This window comes from Paramacrobiotus metropolitanus, unplaced genomic scaffold, assembly GCF_019649055.1.
Source record: "Paramacrobiotus metropolitanus isolate TYO unplaced genomic scaffold, Prichtersi_v1.0 Parri_scaffold0000116, whole genome shotgun sequence".
NCBI lineage: Eukaryota > Metazoa > Tardigrada > Eutardigrada > Parachela > Macrobiotidae > Paramacrobiotus > Paramacrobiotus metropolitanus.
The window spans coordinates 281,317-302,080 of record NW_026570336.1 but is presented as its reverse complement, the minus strand read 5'-3'; the positions used below and the strand labels follow the sequence as shown (position 1 = coordinate 302,080).

General features: G+C 43.5%; 2 protein-coding genes and 1 long non-coding RNA gene across 3 annotated transcripts; 2 read left to right on the top strand and 1 right to left on the bottom strand.

The window, feature by feature from the left end:
* Nucleotides 1-731: 731 nt before the first annotated feature.
* On the bottom strand, nucleotides 732-3,542 carry LOC129598155 (uncharacterized). The gene is made up of 3 exons (XR_008691660.1): nucleotides 2,684-3,542; nucleotides 1,377-1,475; nucleotides 732-947 (listed from the first exon to the last, which is right to left on the bottom strand). It is a non-coding gene; the product is annotated as an uncharacterized LOC129598155 (long non-coding RNA).
* Nucleotides 3,543-3,756: 214 nt separating this feature from the next.
* LOC129598148 (uncharacterized) lies at nucleotides 3,757-6,987 on the top strand. Its single transcript, XM_055495916.1, has 3 exons — nucleotides 3,757-4,303; nucleotides 4,570-4,817; nucleotides 5,249-6,987. The coding sequence occupies exons 1-3, from the start codon at nucleotides 3,963-3,965 to the stop codon at nucleotides 6,304-6,306; spliced, it is 1,647 nt and encodes a 548-aa protein (XP_055351891.1). The 5' UTR covers nucleotides 3,757-3,962; the 3' UTR covers nucleotides 6,307-6,987.
* A 12,104-nt stretch (nucleotides 6,988-19,091) lies between these two features.
* Nucleotides 19,092-19,697, top strand: LOC129598157 (uncharacterized). Its single transcript, XM_055495924.1, has 2 exons — nucleotides 19,092-19,326; nucleotides 19,395-19,697. Exons 1-2 carry the CDS (start codon nucleotides 19,258-19,260, stop codon nucleotides 19,638-19,640), a joined length of 315 nt encoding a protein of 104 aa, XP_055351899.1. The 5' UTR covers nucleotides 19,092-19,257; the 3' UTR covers nucleotides 19,641-19,697.
* The last annotated feature ends 1,067 nt before the right edge of the window (nucleotides 19,698-20,764 follow it).

Sequence of the window (20,764 nt, the reverse complement as noted above, 5' to 3'; positions counted from 1 at the left end):
TTTGGAAATTATTGGAAAATGGGAATTCGGGTCGCGGAATGACAACCTGGGAGAGCTGCATAAAAAAGGTCAACAGCTGTTTTAATATGTGCATTCGTGATTATTTGGGTAAAATGCCAGCGATGCAAAGCAAGAAGGATAAATAATGCCGTGAGTTGGTGGAGCGTAATTTTTTAGACTGCAGATTTCGCAAATTTATTTTGTTTCGGTGATGTTCGAGATATTTTCTTCCAGAGTTATTAGGATGTTAAACAAAAATAAAATTATCAGAAATTAAAACAAAAGAGTAAAAGAAAATGATAACAGAATACCGTAACTGTAAAATAAAAATATTAAAATGATCAGAAAATAAAAGAAAAGGACCGTAAATAGTAATATATAACATAAAAAAATAAAATGATAATCTAAAAAATGATCGGACTGCTTTGATCACCAACCTGAACTGTGTATGGCTACTGATTCGACAGATTGACTTGCGAACGGTAATTACACGACTTTTCACGATTAAAATGATTGATTATCATAAATACAGCTAATTCTGGCTATAGCGATATTTCCGAAATCCCAGATAACTGCTGACAAGTAAGCACGGGTTCTTGTTCCATAATTACACTATTAATCAACCCATAATAAATAAAAATAAACTGTCACAACAAATAATTTAAAACTGAACTAATTAATTTAAATTAACCAATTAATCAATTTAAATTAATCGTTACAACATCGGCGCAAACTGTATCCATCACAAATTCATCATGAGTAGACTGAGAATTTTATTTTTAATTTTTTAAAAAATTAACGGCAATTTTAATTTATTCGTCCTGGAATTTACAGACGTAACCGGCATCTGCATCCTCCGTCTCGGCGGTGTGCAGGTCGGTGGCGTGTCCGACGGCATGAAAAGCGCACTGTGGCTGAAGGAGCGCTAGTCCGTCGGCACCACCGTGCTACAACAAATAAAGACAAATTAAAACACCATGCAAAAAAATTCAAATAAAATAAATATTAACTGCAGTTTTACCTAATTGAGGCATCCGAAAAAAATATTTTTATTTACACATTTTTAATCTGGCATAAACTACAAACAGAAAACTATTCTCTAGGAGAGCCAAACAAATCAAAGTAAAGTTAACATGAGAAATCAAATACTCAATCACTCCATTATTTTTTTCAAGTCGACGAGAAATACCAGGCATTAGAAAATTAATTCGGAAGCGTAATCAAATAAACCAACGAGAAAGCAAAACGAAAAACTTGAACCTGGTGATTATTAATTACATGACTATTATAATTATTTAACTGGAAAAAAGATAAATAATAACACGCCCGCGAAAATGCCATAACTATAATTTTCACAGAAATATGAAATAAATTACATTTGTAAAATTGGGTGTCTCCGTGTCTGTAATAAACCCGGTACGAAAACCGGTCCCTATATAAACTTGAGTGGGAAGAAGGATTTCCGCATTATTATTCTGAAAAATCAGCAAACAATTCAACATAATGGAGAATAAGCTGAAACAGAAATCAAATAAATCAGCGAACAAGTACGCATGAAAAAATTAGCAACTAAATAAATTGTCATAAGAGAATAACTTGAAAAAAATAATTAAAAAGACAGAAAAATAAAAGAGTTTATTGGTAAGTACCAAACGCAAAAGAAGGGAAAAAACAGTGAAATTAATCAAATAAATCAACGAACAATTATTACAAAAATTAAATTTAAACAAATTAAGTACTGTAATTTGTTAGTTACAGTTCTGTTAGTTTTCTCTGGTTTCGTATACGTTGTAATGTAATTTAATTTAATTTAATTACGTATGTAATTTACAGCCCTGCTCCGCCACACGCGGGCAGTTGCACAAAATAAATTTGAAAATACTTCTGTGAGCCGTTTCGTTTTCTTCTTTGCCCTTTCCTGGTGTAACTTTTTGTTGCGGATTCAGAAATGCTAAAATTGAGATCTTTTGAAGTGTCAGTAGCGAGCCAAGCCGTATTTAAGGGGAGGAGGTAGCGGTCATTGTTTAGATGCTTATACTAGCCTTCATAGCAATTTCAACAACCGATTTTTTTGAGTTGACCTTTTTGTAAATTATTGACACACCCAAAAGGTATCTGTTACTGGTTAACAAAAGCACCTTGCGCTATCAGCGCTCGAGGTGAACCCAAAACAAGATCTATCTCCCATAGACTTGTATGGTTAACGGTACCTTCCAAAGAATGAGGATGCCAAGAGGACTCAGAGTTGTAGAGATGATGTTAAGGATTAAACGAAACTTGGGAAAGGAACAATAGAAAGCTACGTTGCCATTTGCTCGCTTTCATTCGTCTAGGATTTTTAAAATAATATTGATCAGACACAGTTATTTCTTGATAAGCAACCTGATTTTTTCGAAAAAAGTTAAAGTAAAACTTTTGCTCTCATTCCCTGCTCTTTCGCTTCTTGCCTAGAAACATATTTTAGGAAGTTGCTATAGACCAAGGACTATCATGCAAAAATAAAGCATAAATGGTACACTTCAGCATTCGAAGTCAGAAGATTTTTATTACTGCCCGCGTGTGGCGGAGCAGGGCTGTAAATACCTACACAAAACGAGAGAAAACTAACAGAACCCAGAACTGAATACTTATTAGGCCAGAGAATTCTAATAAAAAATAATATTCCACTGATCCGTGCACTAACCTGTCCCCTGAAAATCCACGGTAATAAGACGCATATTTATATGCACTCAAATAAACGTCTGAATCCTATGAAACCCCAGCACCAGCGGATAGTGCGTTTCCGGTAAAATCTGCTCATCCGCAAAGCACTGCACCCGCTGGATCATACATATGCCGCAACAACGGCACATGCTCCGCCGTCAAATCCTGGACGGTGTCGTGGGGCTCCAAGGGAAGGACTAAATAATGGTGGCGGGACTTGGGGATGGAGTCGGACAAGATGACGATGCTGTCGTCGTCCTACAGTTGGCGCGCGGGGTCCTGCGCGGGCTGCCCCAGGCGCCAGCGCTGTTGGGGGTACACCTCCCAGAGGGTCTCCAGAGGGGGCCCGGTGACGCGCCGCCCCAGGCCGGCGTCGCGGGTGGATAGGGAGGCGGGGGGCAGACTGATGGAGGGACACGGGGGTTTGCCTCTCCATCGCGCGGCGGGCGGCGCTGCGACAGGATGCAGCGACACGATTCGCCGACAAATTGGTAAAGTTAGTGGTTCGGCCGGATTACAAGACCGGAGGAGTGCTACAGAAAATACCCGTACTGTGAAAAAACCGGGCAAACGCGGGCTGACGAGGGTAGCACAGATTTACAAATGAAAAGATCAAAAATCAAAAGAAAATTCAGAAGACTGCCGAGGAATTCACGGCGTCCATGGCTGCGCAGCACGCCGCTTCACGCATGCAAACGTGCGCTCAGACAACTTTTACACGGTAAAATTCCTCAATGATTCTGAAAGGAAGGATACAAACTATCCCATTACGAATGACTCAAAGAACACGATCACGATAAACCTGAGTTCTTCTCACAGGCACAGAAACGGTAAAACGAGCTGTGAGATTCAGTGAGAAGTAAAAAGCCGAATAAAATAATATGAATAAAATCGTCTATCGTTGCGCAATGGCATTTACAGTGATTTACGGCTGGGAATTCCATTAAATGGGCAGCTGCAGCCGTTTCCGGTTTCATTGGAATTGTGTAGTGGTATTGGAGTCGGACATGTCGCGACCTGAATCATGTTGTCAGACGTTGTGGATGTCTTGATGAATTTTCTAACTTCTCTGAGTTTTCTCCTTTTAACTTTGTTCAGTTTGTTAGATTGATTGATTTAATTTCGAGTAGCCAAGCCCGTAAACGGGGCTCTCACATATCCTTATCCGTTGAAGAACATCGAATATGCTAGGCTAGTTAAGTCACCACAACTCGTTAAACACCAGTAATACATGCGCTAGAGAAGCAACACGCTGGAGAATGCTTGGCAAGTTTAATCCCCTGACGAAATCACACTATCTCCTGAATCTGGGCAGGCTAATCCAAACAGCTGCCCAACCATTTTGCCTTCGTTCAGCCAGTGGGCAGAGGAGATTTTGCGGAGATGCTGTTGTCTACGCGCCATCGACGGCAACGGCTACGGCAAACGCCAGCAGCGCTGCGTCCGTGGCCAACCAGACTGCTGCCAGCAACATGCTCTGCGATCAGCTCATCGCCTCCGTTCGCGCCTCCATCGTGCCAGGCTCGCGCGTGTCCTGCGGTGTGTGCCGTGTGCCGGCCGCGGCGTTGACGCTGTATTACGGGAAAGACCGTATTGCCAGGTGCAGACTGTGAACGCATACAAAAGTTAACCTGCAGATACTCGGTGTTGATGGTGTGGGATTTTTCAAATTTGCTCTCCGAACTGTTGCTCTGTCTTAGCAATTCTGATTTGTTTAGCTTTTTGCCGACCAGACGCTGAAGTCCCGTTTAGCGGGTTGTCTGCTCTTGATGTAATAATTATAATAATAATAGTGGCGCCACTGACGTTCCGTACTGAGTACTGACGGTGTAACTGGTAACAGTACATTGCTTTTTTCCTGGGCAGACGGATTTCAATGCAGCGCGCCACTCCCGATGAGCTGGAACTGCTGGCCGGCGCCTGTGATCCCGCTGAGGATGTGCTGGACGCGTCCTGCCACACAGCGGGCCAGCTGGATGTGGACGCTTTCGCCAGCAAACTGGACGTGGAGCAGGCGGGGCTGCTGCGCTGCATCAGCATAGACCTGCTGTCGGAACAGCAGCGCAGCCAGACCAATACCATCACAGCGCAACTCTCCCACATGAGGGTCTACAGTAAGCTGGCTGTTTGCCTCAACGGAATTTCTGTAAATTTTAAGTATACTACAAATATTATTCATATTCGTCCGTTATCTTAATTTATTTAATAAATTATTTTCTTTTTGTTACTTAATAAATATTTTTAATTATTTAATAGTTAAAGTTCACTACGAGTTCTCGTATTTATTATTATTGAAGTTCTCGTATTTATTAATTCCGGTATTTCCTAGCTTTTATCTAATTTTCTGAGTTATTTGAATATTTTTTGTAGAATAATTTTACGAAAGAATTAATAATAAAATGCATATATGGATGGAGTTAAAAATTGATAGAATTCCACAACGTTTTTATGAGAAAAAAAAATTAATTTGTTACGCTGGTTAAATTGTGGATTTCTTGTGTAACTGTGAAGACCGACGACTGTCCTTTGAGACGTGCAATTGCAGGGACAGGCGGCTTCTCCCAGCCTCCCCCGACTATACCGCGCGGCGCCGACACGTTCGGCTCCCTGATCGTCGTCTTCCCTACCCTCCACACGGGTGGCGCGTCGGTGCTGCGCTGCAGCGGCCGACAGTGGCGCTTCGACGCGGCCCAGGCGCTGGCCGCTGCGCAGCAGCCCTCCATCGCCTTCATGGCCTTCCGCGGCGGTGTCCATCACCAGATGCTCCCGGTGGAGAACGGCCACCGTGTCACCCTCACCTACAACCTCGCCCTGACGCCCGCGACCCTCCCAGACGTCGTCGGCAGCCAGACCGCGGTCGACAGCGAGACCCTGGTCCGCGACACCTTGACCCAGCTACTGGCCGAGTCCAGTTTCTTACCGAAGGGCGGTCTCCTTGGCTTCGGACTGCAGTATCCATATCCGCCGGCGTACCCGCAGTGCCCCGACTACCGTGAGCGGGAGAATAGTATCGGAAGAATGATGGGTTATCTGCAAGGCCGCGACGCCATGGTCAAGCGGGTGTGCGAGGCGCTCTCGCTGCCCGTCCGTCTCAAGCTGTGCACCCAGGGCGAGCTGCGCCTGCGGCGCCACCCCGGTCGCCCGCGGGAGCATTTCCCAGGGGCCGTGCTGACGGAGCGTGTCATGCAGTTCGATGTTCTCTACGATTTCGACGACGATGAGGAGCTGTTTGATCTGATGGCGGAGGAAGAAGGGGCGATTGTACTGTTGCCCGAGGAGATTGATCCGTACGAGCTGGATGAAGAGGAGGAATACCTTCTCGCGGACAAACTGCGGGAACGCGTCGCGAAGATCCATTGGATTACCGAGCTGACGCAGCACAACGTCACCCGGACGCCGTACGCCATGCGGGATCACAAGCGGGCGTCGTATGAGTACTGCAGTGGGACCATGTGTCTGGTGGCGGCCGTTGGCCCGGCCGGTGACCGACAGGCGGTGTTCCGGTCTCCCTCGTCATCGTTGGACGAGGGGCCCGATGGGTCGCATGCCGATGCCGATGGACGAACCAGTCGGGACTTGTTTGCGCCCGCGTTATCCAATTAGGCTGCGATCATACTACCTGTGAAGCGAGAAGCGGCTCACGTAAAGCGACAAAGTCTTTTGAAGGATTTCAACGTATTGCGCCGTGGTGCAGTGGTACTGCCTACGCGGATCTAACGACGTACTAACGACGCATTAGCACTGCACTAGGCCCACTCGACACGCACTTTGAGTTCTGTAAGATACATGTCCGGAAGTTCTGTAACGTTCTGACCACACCCCTCACCGTTGATTGGACGCTCGAGTTCAAGGTGTTCGGTATCTGAAAGGAACTCTCCCGGCTCCGTTACGATGCAGAACTCGCATTTCTCACCAGAAGTGCAGGTCGATCTCACCAAGTGTATTAACAAAATATTTTCCCTTGCTACCCTTAAACCCCAACATCTTTTCTGGTTTTCACATTGTCTTTTTCGAACTTTCTTGGAATCACTAACGCCTGGCTCAAGGCGATCCGCGCTCTAGGCAAACACATTCTTCGGATGCTACTGTAGCGATAGAAGTTGTACAACCATAAGACCACCCAGTTATGATTCATCATTGCGTTATGAATTTTTGTCCATTTTACCGGCTAGCTGTTCTTCTTCACAATTTCTAGAATTCAGTCTTGCATTCCCTTGTTACAGCTTGATCAGCTAGGTAAATTCTTGCCTAAACCTTGCTCCTTGTCATGCATTGTTCTTGTCATTAAACATGCCGCGAACTTCCGTTGTTACGTTCCGTAATTGTGTTACGTCAGTAAGAGCGTCCACGACCGCGCCGTTGCCGGTCGCGCCAACCTTTCATCCCAACAGTCCACACAACATCGTGGTACGGTCAACACGCCAACCCACTAGAACAGCAGCCACATCGGCTACTGCTACAATACAGTACCTTTTCACACACAAGTCTGTATGAGAGATACTACTTATTTTTTAGTTCACTACTAGCACTAATCGTTCCAGTTTTGACATCACTGGATCCGCAGTGAAAAGCCACACAGTCTCGCACTAACAAAAATAAAAGTAAACAACGCCTGTATCGAAATGTAATTTGTGAAAAATCAATTGATTTTGTGATGTGAGTGCGAGACTCGCTGTACGCTAAAAGTTTCGACTGCATAACTGGAAAAATGTTGAGTTGTGGTCTCGTTGCTCTGTAAGGTTGACCGCTGTGCCATTGGTAGAAGCTGTTTTAAGAACTTAATCCAGAAGCCTTTTGCGGACGGCGTCCACCAGAATTCCTACTTACAGGACAGTCATTTTTCTGTATCGTGCAATTATAGGTTAAATACGGACCTTCGCAGAAGACCAGTTTGCCGTCCTTGTTGGGCTGGTAGGAGCCGAGGTAGTCCTGCAGGTCGGTGTGCTCGTGGACTTATTGAGGCGCACGCAGCGGTTGCCGGTGGCCCGCGCCAGCCATGTGATCAGGCTCGTCTTCCCGATGGACGTCTCGCCTTGCAGCAGCACCGGCACTTGTCTGAACAAACACACCGGCGCGTAATTAAATTTCATTAAAATTATTGCACAATTGAAATGAAATTCCACGGTTATGTAAAATATTACCCCAGTTAAATTAAAATTAAATTATACTCCTAATTTATTACCCACATTAAATTACGGGCACAAGTAACTTCCACGGTTAATTTAAAATATGTACGAGTATTACTAAAATTAATTTGCGATAAAATTATAGAAACCAAATTAAAATATTGACAATAAAGTTATACGGTTGAACTTCATCAGTTAAATCCTAATTAAAATACACTTGCATTAATATTATTTCGGACAGCAAACACATGCGCAGGTTTTGGCTGACAAATCAGTATTTCGAGCGTTTTCGTCAGGAATTCATTGCAGTCGGCTCGTGCCAGACTGAAATCACTCGAAATATACTCTACAGGGTACACCCATGGCAGGGCGCTTCCATATTTTGCCGTTCTCGAGAGTGCTCGTTTCCTACCTCTACAAATTCGCTTAGTCAGTTTTCTTAAAATTCGCTAGTCGACAATCCTAAAACCGAAAATCTATTATCTTCATAACGACCAAAAACCAAGAAGGAAGCAGTACGAACAGGCATACACCGTGTCAGAGCCGAAATAAATTCGTCGTATTATGTGAAGTGGACGTGACAATCTGCACCTTTTTGTACAGTATCAGCACACGAATTTGGCTTAACGAATCAGCAAAATATTCCCACTTCTCCGTCTAGTGCACCCGTCTACCAGCGATGAATATTTTCTCTCTTTAACTATAAAAAGCGTGGGATGCACAGCTACAGTTTATTCTCCACAAGTCGTTTAAATACTCCGCATAACTCATTAAACTTCATCTCTTCTTTAACCCGTTACAAACGCTACATAAATCATGCGTTTAATGGATGCCATGACGATTGTACGTTTCTGTACCGCTGCTTTGCTGGCGCATGAGGACTATTTGGAGGTACGTGTACATTCTACGAACCGATACCCGAGAAATGGATTAACGATGGATTATGTTATCAATGTTATCAACGATGGACTATAGGGCATTTCTTATTTTCTCCAGTGTACACCGGAAAATATAGCCAACGCCAAGGCTTTTATTGCTATCTCGATTACCCCGCGGCCGCCGGAAGGTCGCTGGCTGCATATTGGCGAGCACATCAACATCACCGCCGACAGAATTATGGAGGAACAGGCTGCGGCTGCGGCTGCTGCTGCTGCTGCTGCCGCCGCTGCTGCTGCCGCTGCAGCGCTGACCACCACGCCGGCACCGTGCGATTCCGAACCGGGACCCGCGAACGAGTACATCATCCCGTGCCCTACTCCGCGGAGGCCGCCCGAAATGTAGAATGTGAACGTTGTCGAGACCTTTAACACCGTATTTAACACCGTGACGTTCCATACGAGTGCAAATTTGTGGATGTGATGTTGTTAACGTTATGGGTACAAATTAATCCTTTGAACTACACTTACAGCATATAGCAAGTAATATGATAAATAACATTATAACTCAAGCTCAAGTGGAAGTACCTGTACGAGTATAGGTAATACCCGTAATGGCGACAACAAATGAGGGATTATTTACAGTAGATCAGACGGCATAATCTACGGACGTTCCGTACGAGCAACATTAATTGTAATGCCAGTCGGGCTCTGCACTAACATGTCAAAAGTTTCAACTTTTTTTCAACGCTATCTTTTGTCTGTATGATATGGTTTCTTCAGCGTTTTCTTGGCACTGCTTCATTTTATGGCATCGTGCGTAACCGACCAAAACGTCCGGACGACCAATATGTCCGGCGGACGTCTTGGTCGTCCGGACGTTTTGGTCGGTTACGATTGTGCAGTTCGGGTGGTAGCGCTGTAAGGGAAATGGCCGGTACATGACGTCACATATATATGAGATACATTCACTAAAAATTTCACTTTAGCGCACTCCGAATCACTCTTTTGTAGTACTTTATGTCAATTTAAAGCTAAATGAATTGTATATATTGTTTCGAAAACCTTTTGCGCGCACAAACGGGTTTCAGAACAATTTATGCAAATTATTTAGCTTTAGAATGAGATAAAGTACACAGTACATATAGGGGAGTTTAACTGCTGAGGCCGCACTTCCTGTACTTGATGCCGTCACCCGCCTGGAGTGTGACGTTACGGCAGTATATACGGTTTAATCAGGCATAAGCGGTAGTCGGTACATGAGTACCATGTTTAGCCCCAACGTAAAACTCCAGCCGGCTGACGGCAGCAAGTACAGGAGTGCTTGCCTATCCCCCAACATTACAAAAAAGTTCCTCGGAGTGTGCGAAAGCGAAAGTTTTAGTGTATGTATCCCATTTTTGACGCTATGTTTTGGCGCTTTTTTAACGCAGTTTCCTTAAAGTAATTTGTAATTTTTAACGGTGATATACTTGCAGATATGCCGGCAAAGGTATGTATTATGCCGAAAACGTCATAGAAAAACCAATAATGAGTTAAATACGAGTACAGATAAAACTGTGTCGCATAAGTAGTGGCGGTGTATTCATAATTATTAATCTGCTCACTACAGAGACAACCGAACAACTACAGTAGATACTAAACATGGCAGCAGTAAGAAACCTAAGAAACCTTCACCACTGTTATTTCCATTTTGAACGGAGATACTGCATAATAATCAATAACGACTATTAACCGTTAACTAGTAACTTATAATTCCCCTTTTGAACGACGGTTAGCTGGGTAAAAATGGCCATCGGCAGCTGTCGTCAACAATAATGGAGCGAGTAACTATGTGTCTCAGTTGACAACTTAAAAATTTTTAGTTCCATAGACGCAAACGCGTACTGTATACAAAAACGTCACTGTTTTTTTAACAATGCATTTTCAAGAAAACAAGTTCAGTTTCAGAAACAAGTTCAAGAAAACATTTCAGTTCAAGATTTTTTCAAAATTTAAAGTACAATATGTAGAGTACGCTATGCTGAAATGGATAGAGAAAAAAACCGGAAGGAAATCGGTTTGCGGAATTTGTAATAAATGGTGGTCACTATGAACGACCATCGCCCATTCACTCACTGGGCTAGGTCAATTGCTCTGTGTAATCTTACGTCATTCTAAAAAAAGTCTGTACGCACGATACGTTTTTCGGTAAAAAACCAGACGTTAGGGCGCGTTCAGCTTACCTGCGTGTAACCGTTGCGCTTTGAAATCGAAGCGCAACCGTTACCCAAACTACGAGTAACTCGTACTCTCCTGCACAGATGAACAAAATTTTGTTTGTTTGAACCAAAAGTGCATCCAGCGACCCAGATTCACAATCGTAAACTCAGAATTAACTTTTTTGACGTTTTACCAGATTAAAGGATCGAAAATAAAATTTTCGGTTCCACTTCAGTTTTTCAGTTGTTCAATTTCTTTCTTGCCACGGAAGCGTACTCGACTTACGATTGGACAATGAATTTTTCGCTGAGTCATGGACAGATTTTTACGCGTTTCTCCGTTACCCGACGCGCAATGGTTACCCAGATGCAATTGACCTGGCCCACTATATAAAAGTGGCCATTTGAGCGACTGCACGAGTAGGGATATAACACATTATTTTGTTTATAAGCATATGGATTGTGTTGTCGAATGCATGTACGACTATGCAATATAGCCGTATACAGTCTACATATGTAATTACAGTTAGTTTGTGGCAGCTGTGACTGAGCTTGAAAATGCCTTGTTGTGGAGAAAATATTATGGATCCGCTGTGTCGGTTACCTGGTGTTGAGATGACCTATCGAATCCGCTGCGACAGTTGGAAAATGGTGTCAAAAAGGGGATACTCACACCAAAACTTTCGCTTTCGCGCTCCGAATCACTTTCTTGTAATCCTTTACAAAACTAAATGATCTGTATGTCACCGATACGTTCTTTTCGTGTACCCCTGTAATAATTATATTCACGGGGCCGGTCTTACAGTAATTGCGCTTTACATGTATTTGCCATGGCTGCTGCATGCCAAAGATCGATCTAAGTTATAAAATGTCTATTTAAATAAGCAGTATTCGTGTCTATAAGTGTCTATTTAAATAAGCAGTCGAGAACAAGTGTTTGAGTAAATTTCTCATTGTGGTAGACGTAGTGCAGTCTGCAGTGTCAATGGCTCATGGCGCAGCTTTCGCGCTAAATTGCATGCTATCTGTAGCTTCACTATACCAATGGGATGATAGTTTTATGACAGACGAGAATGGCATGATAGATAGGAGGGCCCCGCAATACAAGCCCATGCCCGTAATTGGAGCCCACCTCCTGAGGCGTTTGAAATATTTGTAACCATGAGGCAGCAGTTCGATAGTTACGGTAATTACAGCGCCGAACAATTAACTAGCACTGCTGCATGGTCTCCGAAAATAAAGCAATGCCACAAAAGCGCTGACACAGCCATAATTATACAAGCACGTCCCGTATTAATTTGTATAGTAAAGCTACAGATAGTACGTCCCGTATTAATTTGTATAGTAAAGCTACAGATAGCTTAATTTGTATACAGATAGCTTAATTTGTATACAGATACAGATACAGATACAGATACAGATAGCTTAATTTGTATACAGATAGCTTAATTTGTAGCTACAGATAGTATTAATTTGTATAGTAAAGCTACAGATAGCTGCAGATAGTAAAACTTCAGCGCGAAAGGTGCGCTATGAACGACTGACACTGCACTACGTCTACCACAATGTCCAATTCACTCAAACATTGTTCTCGACGATTAATATATTTACTGCTTATTTATATCGGTATTTTATAACGTAAATCGATATTTGGCATGCAGCAGCCATGCCAAATTCATGTAAAGCGCGATTAAGACCGCCTCCATGAACATAATTATTACAGCGGTACGAAAAAAGAAAGTATCGGTGACATACAAATCATTTAGCTTCAGAATGACATAAAGGATAACAAAAAAGTGATTTGGACCGCGAAATCAAAATTTTTAGCATATGTATCCCATTTTTGACGCCGTGTATCGGGCCATTCTCCGTAACAAGCACGGTCATAATTGCCTAATATCTAGCTGCATGCCTTATCCGACGGAAGACAAGGCGTTCCAGAAGGCACCCGACTTAAAAAAACAAAACTGTGAGATACAGTAAAAATCACAATTATCAGACCTTTCTCCGATATTTGTTCTTTCGTTGCAGCCGTACTACTGCTGTCTTTAAGGCATAATATTCTCCCAATTCAGTTAAGTAGCTGCTGGTTAAGACGTTGACTTAAAGGTATGCGAAAAGATAGGTCAGAATTGTGGCCTATTTAGACGTGTTTATAAGAGCCACAATGCTCGCATATATACCAAGACGAATTCAAATTTCGAACCGTTTCTTTGTATTTGCGATACCAACGGGTCATGGCTCATATTCCCGTGAATATAATTCCATGTACAGACTGTAATTTCGTGCAGCTTGTATGGCTAACATAGTGACCGATAAAACACTGAAGATTTACTTATACTATCATCTGTGCTAAAAGCTGCTGCCTTCGGGATAATCACAGTTTACAAGCGATACGGCAGTTTACAATTAACAAATAAAACAAATGTTTTGATTATCGACATGCAAAACCTGTGGGGAATGCCGTGCGTGTTATTCATCTTGTTCTTCATAATAATTTTCTTGATTTTTTCTTTTACTTAGTAACTGGAGCAAATAATCCTTTTCTTTACTGCTGCCAATGCTTAATTTATTTTATTCTCACATGCAGCGAGCACTTGACACAATTCAATGTAAAACCGCAGATATCTACGAAGTCAAACCGCTTATAACTTATTGTATGTATAATGAACACATTGTTTATTTATTTCTACAATTACAAAATAATACCATTTCCAGTACTAAGATCGATCCATAGCTTTGTAACAAGGACCAACAACTGGACGCTGTGGACAGCGTTGCAGTGAAAAGTATGGCAGAAAGTCTTCCTGGCTTCCCCTTGAATTTCTGATAATTGGTGCTCCATTAGTATCAATTATCAGGAATCCAGGGGAAGCATTTATAGAAAAGGACAATGCCGTCCGGATGTGTCGCACGGCCACAGTTCGGCGATGTGTGCGAGATTTGTCACTGCGGGCGAGAGAAATCGGATTATCCATTCTCTCGCTCCTTAATTGGGCTCACATTACGGATATAGGAGCTTGCACGTGTACATCCCGCGCAGATGCCGCGGCGACTGCGATGCTCCTTTAATCTCAACGCTTCAGTCTTCCTGCTAGGTTGACCGTTTCGACCACACCTACTAGTAGGCACTGATAGAGAAAATGCTGCCTATGTTGAACACAACATGCAACATAATATAGAGTACGTATTCTTATACTCTACTGTACTTCGCTTTTTCTCATATTTCGGTCACTTCAAGCAGGCGTTCTCATATTTTGGTAATCTGGTATACGAAATTACCTGATAAAAAAAGTACCAGAGAGGAAGAGCTTTCACAGTAAAAACTGCGCTCATGAATTTCGAAACATGAACTTTAAATGGCTTCCATAAAAAAACTAAAGGAAGAACAGGAATTGGAGCGGGCGCAATGTAATACTGATACCGTGTACGGTAACCATTATACCATGTAAAAAAGCCGCTTTTCCACGTATACAAAATTCAGAAATTTTAAATTCCAACATTTGCAATTTTGTTTGGATGACTACAGACCAATGAGAACGAAATCGAAAACACGTTGTGCGCGTTGTGCGATGAGCAGCTATTCATGTAGCGCGCCACATGGGGTGTGGTATAAGTGACCGGTGACCGAGACAAGAAATCGTATACTGCAAGTGACCGAACTATGGGAAAAACCGAAGTACAGATAAGGCTCGCCACAGCAAGGGCGTGTCTACTGCGTACGACCGTCATCGTTAGCGAATCAAACGCTTCCCAAACTGCGCAATCATCTCCACACAGAACCGGCGCAAACACGCTCGTATGGTACGTCTTTGGTGCTGGGAATATTGTACTTGTATAATTGTATATTCTGTACACCTATGGTGGCGTGCAGCCCTCCTGTTATCAAAGCACCATCTGTATAGTGTATACCGTCTTCAACATTCCCGCGAAAGAATCGTCAGGGTTGATGCACTATACTGGCCGGTACATGCAATAACGACATTATGCGCAGCCGGCGCACCGGCACTTTCTGCACTGTGTCGGCGCTCTAGACCAATCAAGGCTGCGTACAGGGTATAGGTATCAGTAATGTGAGCCCGAATAACAACTGTAAGCAGCGTGAGAAAGGTAAATACTGTTTCACTGGCCGACATTGACAAATCTGGCACACTTTGCCGAAATGTGGTAGTGGGCGGTCTCCCCTAGTAATCCAAGGGGAAACACTTCCCCACGTAGAAGCGGTCGACAGCATCGACCGCTTCTGCGTGGGGTAGTGTTTCCCCTTGAATTTCGGATAATTGATGCCAAGCAATGAGCCGTATGGCGGAGGACTTGCTGCCATACTGCTCATCGTAAAGATATCAACAGCATCCAGCTGTCGCGGCAATAACCAGCTGATGTGGCTGTTGATACAACGCTGAGGATTTCGTGGAGGATTTGCAATTTTGAAGCCATCCGACTGACCTTGCGCAGCTGCCAAAGTGGCCTGTGTAATATATTATTAATGTTTTATCAAGCGTGAATGATATAATGCACAGCCCACTACTGCCATTACTTCGTGGCTTCCTTTTCTTGGCTTAAGCATGGTACGACTTCGTATCGCCAACTTCGACGACAACGCCACCCCGGAGCCTCTTTTTACTTCCTTAATTCCTTTCACCTGACCCAACCGGTCAAATTCCGGCTGGAGAATGTCCGCTGCAGCGCTTCCCTCGCTCCGCTCGCTCCCATCGACCAAAACATCCTGGAACGGTTGAGCACAAAATGCCAATATTATACAGTAAGCGCGCGTAAAAGCACGTACGATACGTCCTTGGTGCTGGAAATACTGTACTGTATCTGTATGCACAGGTGGGCAACCAATAAGCATCCTGTTCTCACTCTCAGTGCAGTTTCTGCATGGTGTAGACCGTCTGCAGCGTACCGGTGACGAATCATCACGGTTAATGCACCTCACTGACAGGTACAGATACGATACAAGTAGTGGCGACAGAATGCGCAGCGGCACATCCGCACATTATTAAGCCGTTCCGGGTTTGGCAGCGGCTCGCTCTCTAACATGCCCGCGATCACCAGATCTGTTGTTTTCCAATAAATTTGGAAACAACGGTGCCCAATTTTGCCAAGTATCGGGATGCGAAGCTGTATTTATAACTGTATAAATCTGACACCATAGTGCCGAGATCTCCAGTTCGCAGTAATCCAGCCGGTATTCGAACGCCGGCTGGATGAATGAGAACTGGTCATCCTGCAATTTTTAATTACATATATTTTATGTGTCTACCAAACCGGCCGTTTACATTGTCCGATCGCAACCGGAGACTACCGATCAGCTTTTTATTCGGAGGAAAGCTGATCTTTACCGCTTCACTCCACCCAGAAGCGATCAGGTATTGGTGTTTGGAGATCTTCTAGCTGGAAAAAGAGCCAAACTCGTAGCCAAAAGAATGCGAAATGGATACGGCGATTAGAGCGGGTACTGATTGAGGAAGCGCAACAGATAGAAGGAGCACCACCGGCGCGGCGTCTGAGCGGTCGGGTCCGTCGGCTTTTAATGACAGTGTGACGTCGTAGTGTCATTAAAATAATGACGGACCCGGCCCACTGTCAGAGCACCTTGCGGCTTGCTGGGACTATTCCACGGCATTCCTCTGAATAGGAATGGTAACCAGTTACAATGCGGTTCTAGCGAGTAACGTGTGCACGGTGTAACCGTTTAACAACAGTTAACGCTGCCTACGTACAATACAGCATATCCGTAATGTGAGCCCAGTTAGGGACCGCGAGAATGGGTCATCCTGTTTCTCTCGCCCGCAGTGACAAATCTGGCACATATCGCCGAAAAGTGCTCGTGCGACTCTTCCGGACGGCGTTTGTGTGGGAAAATGTTTCGCCTATATTCTGCTGGCATTGAATTTCCTCCTCCAGTTTTTGGATACCCGTTTCGAGAGTTCAGTATTCGAAGCGTTCGAAAAATTCGCACGGTTCGAGTTTTAAGAACTCGACCATATTCAGAAGAATGCAAGTTCATCTTACTTACGTTGCTGTAGCTGCAACAGCGAGTTTTGAAATCTATCATCTATTGTTACTTTGGCCGTTTTGCTGTTTTCCACCTTATTATCAAGATGGCAAATAACATAACCGCCAATGTAAACAAATATACGTTAGTTTTTCGAAGAAGATCACATTGGAACGGGTGTGGTATACCCACCACTGGATATGAGCTGCTCTCATTAACAGGTATTGAAGAGGCATTCATATTAGCGGTTGTGTATTGTACAGTCTTTCTTGTATAGTGTTCACGTTCATCAACATACGTAGATATTTTACTTGGATGAGTATGCAGTTATAAGCAAACTACGTAAATGACTTATAAACTTATGCTATTATATAAAGTAAATTTCGCCCGTGTCGCCTTTAAAGATCGAAGAAATGTTCGAACAGATGCCATGTGCAGTTAGCACCACTGCAGTCAACGTCGTTTCGCCGTTTGTTCTTGTGAGCAGAGACCAAACAATTTGTGACAATTTACACAAGTTGCATACGCCAAATACATTTTAATACTGTAGCTGCATAATCCACTGCCAAGTTGCTAATTTGAAATACACGAGCATTTTGTACTTCTAGTGGTACATTGCGCCAGGTCCAGTTTCCGTTCCTCAAGTTTTATGGTTTTTGAAAACTTAATGCTGTTTATGATCAGAAAATCTTCAGCGAAGTTTTTACCACGACAGCTATCCATTTCTGGCAAATTTTTGTTTGAGGAAATTTATGTACCTGGTTGAAATGACCAAAATATGAAGCAAATCATAACACCAAAAATTATACAGACAGCAAATTTATGTATTGCCGCAACCATGCATTACACGCACGCATGCATGAATTCAAAAGTAAGCATTTTCGCTCGTCAGAAATTGAGACGAACTAAGTAATATTTTTGCTCGCACTACAGTGCTTTTTTTTGTAGCCGTTAATGACATTTTGTATAATCAACTGTATGTATGTGCACTGTATAATCAACTGTATAATGCATGCACTGTATAATCAACTATCGGTGAAGTTATTTTACTGCTTTTTAGAGACAAATTTCATCCCGTTTTTCTGCCTAATTCGTTATTAAATAGCTAGACAGTAGTAGTAAATATGCAGTATAGGTATTAAATAGTACTTTCTAACTTTTGCCTGGTATCTACCACTTCCCACGTCTGGGCAAGTTTGACGGCGGCCGGCAGCGTCGCCGATTGGCGGAAGTCAGTAAAAGACAAAAGTACGCGTTCCTCGAAGAAATGGGCTACATAATCTGTTTCTGGCAATCGGCACTCTCAGTACATTTGGTTCATCCTTTGCGGAGCTTATTGGTCTCGTCGGCAGAAAAATACGGGGAAGGCACCGAAGAGCCTCGGTCTACTGCCTTCCTTAAGCCGCGCCTAAGTATGGCTGGTGTTATGGGAAATGCTGCTGCAGTGCTAGATACAATGACTATTCATCCGCGGACCGCGTCCTAGGATTTTCGACGGCAGTAGAAACTAGAAAGGTACGGTTGTGCAGAAAACAATCTGCTCCTCCTAGCAATATTTTTTGTTCGTGGTAGTTCTTAAAGTATTTTATGTTATAGTTTCGGGGTTGTTGTTATAAGCAAAGAAACATGTAAAGTAGTACTGCAGAACGTCACGGAACGTTTTGCAATCCCACCAAAGAACAAGTAAATACCGGTAATTCTGTGAGCATTCGGTTGCCTGAATTTCTACGCTCGGGAAAGAAATCACTTATTAAATAACGACTGGAACATCAGTATTTCGAGCGTTTTCGCCGGGAATGCATTGCAATCGGCTCCATGTCAGACTGAAAGCACTTGAACTGTACCGATAACAAGGCGCGTGCATGTTTTACCATTCTCGAACGTCCTGTTTCTATGAATTTCCCAACACTAAAAATTCGCTTAGTCAGTTTTCATAAAATCCGCAAGTTGACAATCCTAGAAAGGGAAAACTAAATCGAAGAGGAAAGCTGACGAGCCGGCACGCACCGTGTCAGAACCGAAACCGCTCGTCGTACTGCGTGAAGTGGACGAGACGACATTTTCACTATCATCACTTTTTTTGTACCGCGTCAGCACGCGAATCTGTTCAGCCAAATATCTCCACTTCCCCGTACCAGCGACAGACATATTACTGCGTCCCACTATAAAAACGGCTGCAGCGGTGCTTCAGGAGTTTACGTTACAAAGTTACAGAGTACGTACAATAATTGTATTTGCATGTAATACGCATTACGCTGTAGCTGAATTTGACTGTTGACAAGTTATTTAAATACTCAGTGCAATTGTGCACTGAACTTTCTCTGCCCGTTACTGTTAGACGTTAAATCATCATGGGTGTTATGCCGCCCCTTCTCTTACTGTGTCGAACGCTCATGCTGGCTAATCGCACCGATCCGCAGGTAAGTACGTTTCATTCTGCGAAACTACGATTGATGCAGTTATTTTAGCGTTTTGTATTGGTTTCTAGTGTACACCGGAAAATATAGCGAACGCGCGGAATCAGATTCCTCACTGGACCTCCCAGGCGCCGGAAGGGCGCTGGCTGCATATTGGCGAGGAAATCAACATCACCGCCGACAGAATTAAGGAAGAAGAGGCCGCTGCTGCCGCCGCCGCAGCGCTGACCACCACGCCGGCACCGTGCGATTCCGAACCGGGACCCGCGAACGAGTTCATCATCCCGTGCCCTAATCGCTGGCTGCGCGAAACCTAGTGGGAAGTTGGGAAGATTTCTGAAGCTATGATAGTGTAGTAGGCGGTTCTTTATAAAACGCGAGTTTTTGGTTGTGATGCTATTCAAGTTATTGGTACAAATTAAACTTTACGCACAGCCAAATTTAGGGCCAGTTCAAGGTAGCGAGCTCACTTTACTCGTAATGGTGACAATTTTTGCAGGTTTATTTCCGGTGGTTACTGGTTCAGCCGGCATCAGTTGTACTCGTAGTTTTATTATAATTATGAGTAATCATTGCGCCGTTCGAAGAATAAGCGGCATACAGTAGTAAGTATTACGTCGCTTACAGAGTACATGTATAAACAATGCTAAAAATATTTAAAAAGAACCTTTTATCCTTACTCGTTCCTAGGACAGGAATAGCAAGGCAGCACAGTTGTCTGTATAATTACGGAAGTAAATGCGAGAGCGTGTCTTGCAATATAGTAGTACAAAGATTACGTCGCTGACACTTACCAAAGTTGTTCATACGGATGAAATTAAAATAAACAAATTCTACTATTTTAGTATGCTCGTAAGTACAGAGTATAATAATCAGAATTTACGTATGCATGCGAACGTATACAAACTTTTTGTCACCTGGATCTGCATTATTAAACGCTGATGACAGCTCACAGGCTATCACAATTTTGACGGCTGTTTTGCAATCTGATGGGTGACTTTTCCCAGACTGCAAGAATAAGCAAGATCATTAATTGCCTGATAAAGAAGCGTCACATAAGGAGTAAGCAACGCACCAGTGCAGTTCTCCGTAAATGCATAGCAATGTCGTGTACAGTGCACAACATTGTATATAGATAAAATTATACAGAATCAATTATAAGTAGGAAAGTGCACGGCTTAGGTACGAGTGCTTTAATAAGTGTCACAATGCAAGTACAAACATTCATTAGCCTAGAGAAGAGCATGCAGCACGCCGACAGTCTGTGGTTATATTTTAACTGGCCACTTCCCGGACACTGTACTAACGATCCCCTTATCGCCCAGAACAATTCTAAACTAGCACTGCGGCGCGTTGAGGCTGCAGCTCCGTTGTGTGTTGTAATCCTGCACGGCGTCACTGCCGTTGCCGGGCTGCGTACCGGCATACTGCGGTGACGGTC

What these genes read in the sequence shown, in the direction of transcription:
- LOC129598148 (XM_055495916.1), top strand. Translation starts at nt 3,963, where the DNA reads ATGCTTGGCAAGTTTAATCCCCTGACGAAATCACACTATCTCCTGAAT. An exon ending in GGGAAAGACCGTATTGCCAG is followed by an intron (nt 4,304 to 4,569) that starts GTGCAGACTGTG and finishes TTTCCTGGGCAG; the next exon opens with ACGGATTTCAATGCAGCGCG. An exon ending in CTCCCACATGAGGGTCTACA is followed by an intron (nt 4,818 to 5,248) that starts GTAAGCTGGCTG and finishes GTGCAATTGCAG; the next exon opens with GGACAGGCGGCTTCTCCCAG.
- LOC129598157 (XM_055495924.1), top strand. Translation starts at nt 19,258, where the DNA reads ATGGGTGTTATGCCGCCCCTTCTCTTACTGTGTCGAACGCTCATGCTG. An exon ending in CTAATCGCACCGATCCGCAG is followed by an intron (nt 19,327 to 19,394) that starts GTAAGTACGTTT and finishes ATTGGTTTCTAG; the next exon opens with TGTACACCGGAAAATATAGC.